The 3827-nt window shown below is 39.6% G+C and overlaps 1 protein-coding gene across 1 annotated transcript in view; it reads left to right on the forward strand.

The window, feature by feature from the left end:
• The window catches only part of GRK5 (G protein-coupled receptor kinase 5), a 55809-nt gene extending 52534 nt beyond the window's left edge, over positions 1-3275 (forward strand). The window contains exons 12-14 of the mRNA XM_009071069.1: positions 785-922; positions 1724-1855; positions 2678-3275. Coding sequence (XP_009069317.1) covers positions 785-922; positions 1724-1855; positions 2678-2776 — 369 coding nt within the window. The 3' untranslated portion in view covers positions 2777-3275. The remainder of the gene's footprint in view (positions 1-784; positions 923-1723; positions 1856-2677) is intronic.
• The last annotated feature ends 552 nt before the right edge of the window (positions 3276-3827 follow it).

The raw sequence follows: 3827 nt of genomic DNA on the forward strand, positions 1-3827 counted from the left end.
ATTATTCCTGCACATCAAAGGGTGACTGTGTTGTTGATGGGAACTCTCTGGGCACACAGATGACCACACTGACTGTAACAGGTAGCCAGTGATGACTGTTTCTGCTCTCTGTGGCTAAACTGCTGGAATACAAGTTAAAAGCCACATCCCTGCAAAGAGTTCTGTCTCTGTCATCCCAGAAAATTAAGTAGTTCGAAAAGGCAAAGCCATTTGACTATTTCTTTGAAGGAATGCAGCCCAGTTAAAGGAGTTAATAGAGGTGATTCTGGACAGCTTCCAGCAGCTGGGCTATTAATAAAAACAATGGAAAAATGCCAAACCTCCTCTATTTTCTTTAGCAATTGGTATACATTCCTTTAAACTTTTCAATTGCAAACTCCACAGCTATCTGAGCAGGAGGGCACTTGTATCTGAGGCCTCTTTTCAGAGTTCTCTGCAGTGTGTCACTCATAAACATTCTGGTTTTCTGTTGTTCCCTCTCTGCTGAAGCATTTGATTTTTGTTTTCTTGCTCTTTCTGTCTTTTTCCTCTCACCTCTTAGCCAGATGCTACATGGATGATTAAACCCAACTTTGGCTGATGCTTTAAGGACATCAAAATTGGAAACTTAATGTGCTTAAAGCAAAGTCAGCCATTGATGACAAACATGCAAGCAGGGCAAATCTAGAGGAGAAGGATGCAGACACACACTCGTTGTTAGACATTCTCACTTGACTGAATTTGTGAATGAAAGCACATGGTCCAACTCAGAAATATTTCTTCTCTTTTCTTCCTTCTGAGACAGCCCAGAGCAGTGTACTGCAAGGATGTGTTAGACATTGAGCAATTCTCTACAGTGAAAGGAGTTAACCTGGACCAAACAGATGATGATTTCTATTCCAAGTTTTCCACAGGATCAGTATCTATTCCATGGCAAAACGAGGTAAGGATGTATCATAGTAAAATTACTCCAATAAACCCTCTGATACAGATGGTTTAAGAGGAGCTGTGTGTTTCCAGTAATATATAGCTACTGAATAACTTGCCAGACTCTAATGCTTTCGTGAGTTACAAATGGTCTCTTTCAAGATCTGTAATGTACCGCGGATGTCAGGTTCAGGTGACTGTATCTGTTGGCTGTGTACATTTGTGTAAACTGGGAAGGATCCTACTGTACTTCCTTCTCCTGGATTTCAACAGAGGTGTTTCAACAACAGCTCTCAGGAACTTTGGTGGGACAGTTGGAAGTCCTAATAGCAGGTGACTTCACTGGTGATCCTGATCTCACCCATTGCCTTGTACCTGCAGTGGGTCCCAGCTGCAGCAGTTGAATCTGGACCTTGAGCTGCTCCAGATCTGAGTTTTTGTTTCTCTTTGATATCAAAGCACAGCCAACAGTGGATTTCATAATCCAGCTCTGGATCAAACAGATCTACTTGGGCAGAGAGGTGTTAGTAAGTGAGATTTTGTCAGTGTGCCTGTCTTTACTCAGTGTTCTCTACAATGCTAAAGAAATGAACAGCAAGTTTTGTAGGACAGCTTCTAATAAGACTGGTCTGCAAACATGCAGAGCAGACTCATCCTCTCTTTTTCATAGATCCTCTTTGCCTTCTACAGACACCTGCAGGAACCCAACTGCTATCTCTCCTCTCTTACTGCTGACTTAGAACAACGTACCACTCCTGGAATTTGTTTAATGCAGATGTATAACTTCTTTTTTTCCCTTCTCACTGTATTCTATTAGATGATAGAAACAGAGTGCTTCAAAGAGCTGAATGTATTTGGACCAAATGGTACTATTTCACCAGACCTAAATAAAAGCTACCCCCCAGAGCCACCCAAGAAAGGATTGCTACAGAGAATATTTAAGCGACAGGTGAGATCTCTTATGGCTAAGACAAGGAAACTCCATAGATACCCAGTGTCACAGCCATGTTCTGGTGGTGTTTCTGCTGGAAGAAAGGCAGTGCATCTTAGAGAGGGCTGGTGTCAGTTACCTGGGAATTTCCTGGCTAATACTGCATATCCTAGGTTTTCCATCTACCTCCTGTGGTCTTTATTTTTTTACCACCAGTGTTGTTGATGAGTTTTGTTTCCAGCAGTTGAAAACTTCTTACCTAACCTATTTTAGTGGTATGCTGAAATACCTTTTGAAACAATTCTGTGGTTTTAAGAAGTTCCTTGTGAAAGTCCTTGACTTGTGTGTTTAAAAGGGAAAAGAAAATGCAAATTTTAAGGGAGGTAGTCATGACAGGAAACCAAGACAGTAGAGGAGAGAGCAGACCAGATAACGTGTGATGTACATTTTTCATGAGGCAGCATGGCACCACTTGCAAATCTCAATAACAGTCTTAGACTAGTCTATTTCTGTAGGGTTAAAACGATGCCTGAGCAATTGGCAGGTGTCCTGTGTATTAGTCAGATTTAGCAGATACTGACATTTTGCAGTGAATTGATTTGACTGCTGGAGCTCGAGTGAGTCTTCTTTGCTGCATTCCTCAAGAACTGCCATGGTCCTGCTGACCTAGAGAGGATACAGGTAAGAAAGTGAAGAATATTTTGCATCCAAAGATCTTCAAATAAAAATCTTGCAGTCCAGTCAGTACTTTATCACCGTAAAATAAACAAAGTTAGACTAAAAAAAACCAGCATGGCATATTTTGGAAACCTAATTGTCATTGTCTCCCTCTTTCTGCAGCATCAGAACAATTCAAAGAGTTCTCCAAATTCAAAGGCCAATTTAAATCACCACATAAATTCAAATCACGTAAGTTCAAACTCCACTGGAAGCAGCTAGTTCCAACTCAGTTGTGTGAAACAACATGTTGCATCCTTCCACTATAATCTCTGGAGCTTCTGTGGATGAGAGAGCCTCCACCGTTGAGTGAAAAAAGAGAAGCATCTCCCAAAATGGAGATTCTATCCATTCCTTCCAGTGGAGCCTCACATTTTAAGAAGAATTTTCCACTCAGGTCTGTTTTTGGAGGTGGCACTCAAGACTGTGTGAATCAAATTTGTCTATTTAGAACATTGCAATAGAAATTCAATGAACATGACTACTTGCACGTATTTAAATAGCATCATACTAGAACTGAATTTTGTCTTTATTATTTTTAAAGAAAAGTTTTGTAAATTTCTCTATTGTCTCAGTTTACATTTTGTACATTTGTATTTAAATGAAAGTCAGACTTTGGAGGTGTATATTTTCCAAGCAGCAGCTGTAAAGCCATGTGTTTTAAGACATTTTTTTAAAAGAAACAAAATGTGACTCAAGACTTCCAGAGCCTCAAACGAGAAACCATTCTTTTTAGCAATTCTAGAAAAGTCTTCATGAATCACTTTGTCAGACTGGGGTTTATTGACATGCATTTTTATGGAACAGTTTATTCTTAATTATTTTACATCTGTATATTTGGTTTACAGCAACACTGCATACATTTCTCCTCTTCATTAGTTTGTAATGTCTCGCCTTAAATGCTAAAAGACAAGATTTTGATGCATTCAAGAATGCTACTTGCTATGCCGAAGGTTTGTGGTGTCATGGGACCAGCACAGCTGAGATTTGCACTTACTTACATTGTTATTTCATCAAATACTTTTTAGTTAGAAAGGGAGCCCTATTTTTAGCTCTTCTCCTTCACTAGTTTTTGTGCTGTTTCTAATGACAGATAGAACAAAGCTGAGTGAGAGGTAACCAGGAAAGCAAATGTCCATTTATTTTTCAAGGACTTCAAACCTGCACCTGCTAAAATGAAATATGGAGATGAAATACTCAAAGTATTCTCCATGCAGCAATCAAAAGTCCAAGGCCTTTCCACAAACAGGTAGCAAGAGAGAAGTTCAACAGC

Source organism: Acanthisitta chloris, unplaced genomic scaffold, assembly GCF_000695815.1.
Source record: "Acanthisitta chloris isolate BGI_N310 unplaced genomic scaffold, ASM69581v1 scaffold21753, whole genome shotgun sequence".
Taxonomy (NCBI): domain Eukaryota; kingdom Metazoa; phylum Chordata; class Aves; order Passeriformes; family Acanthisittidae; genus Acanthisitta; species Acanthisitta chloris.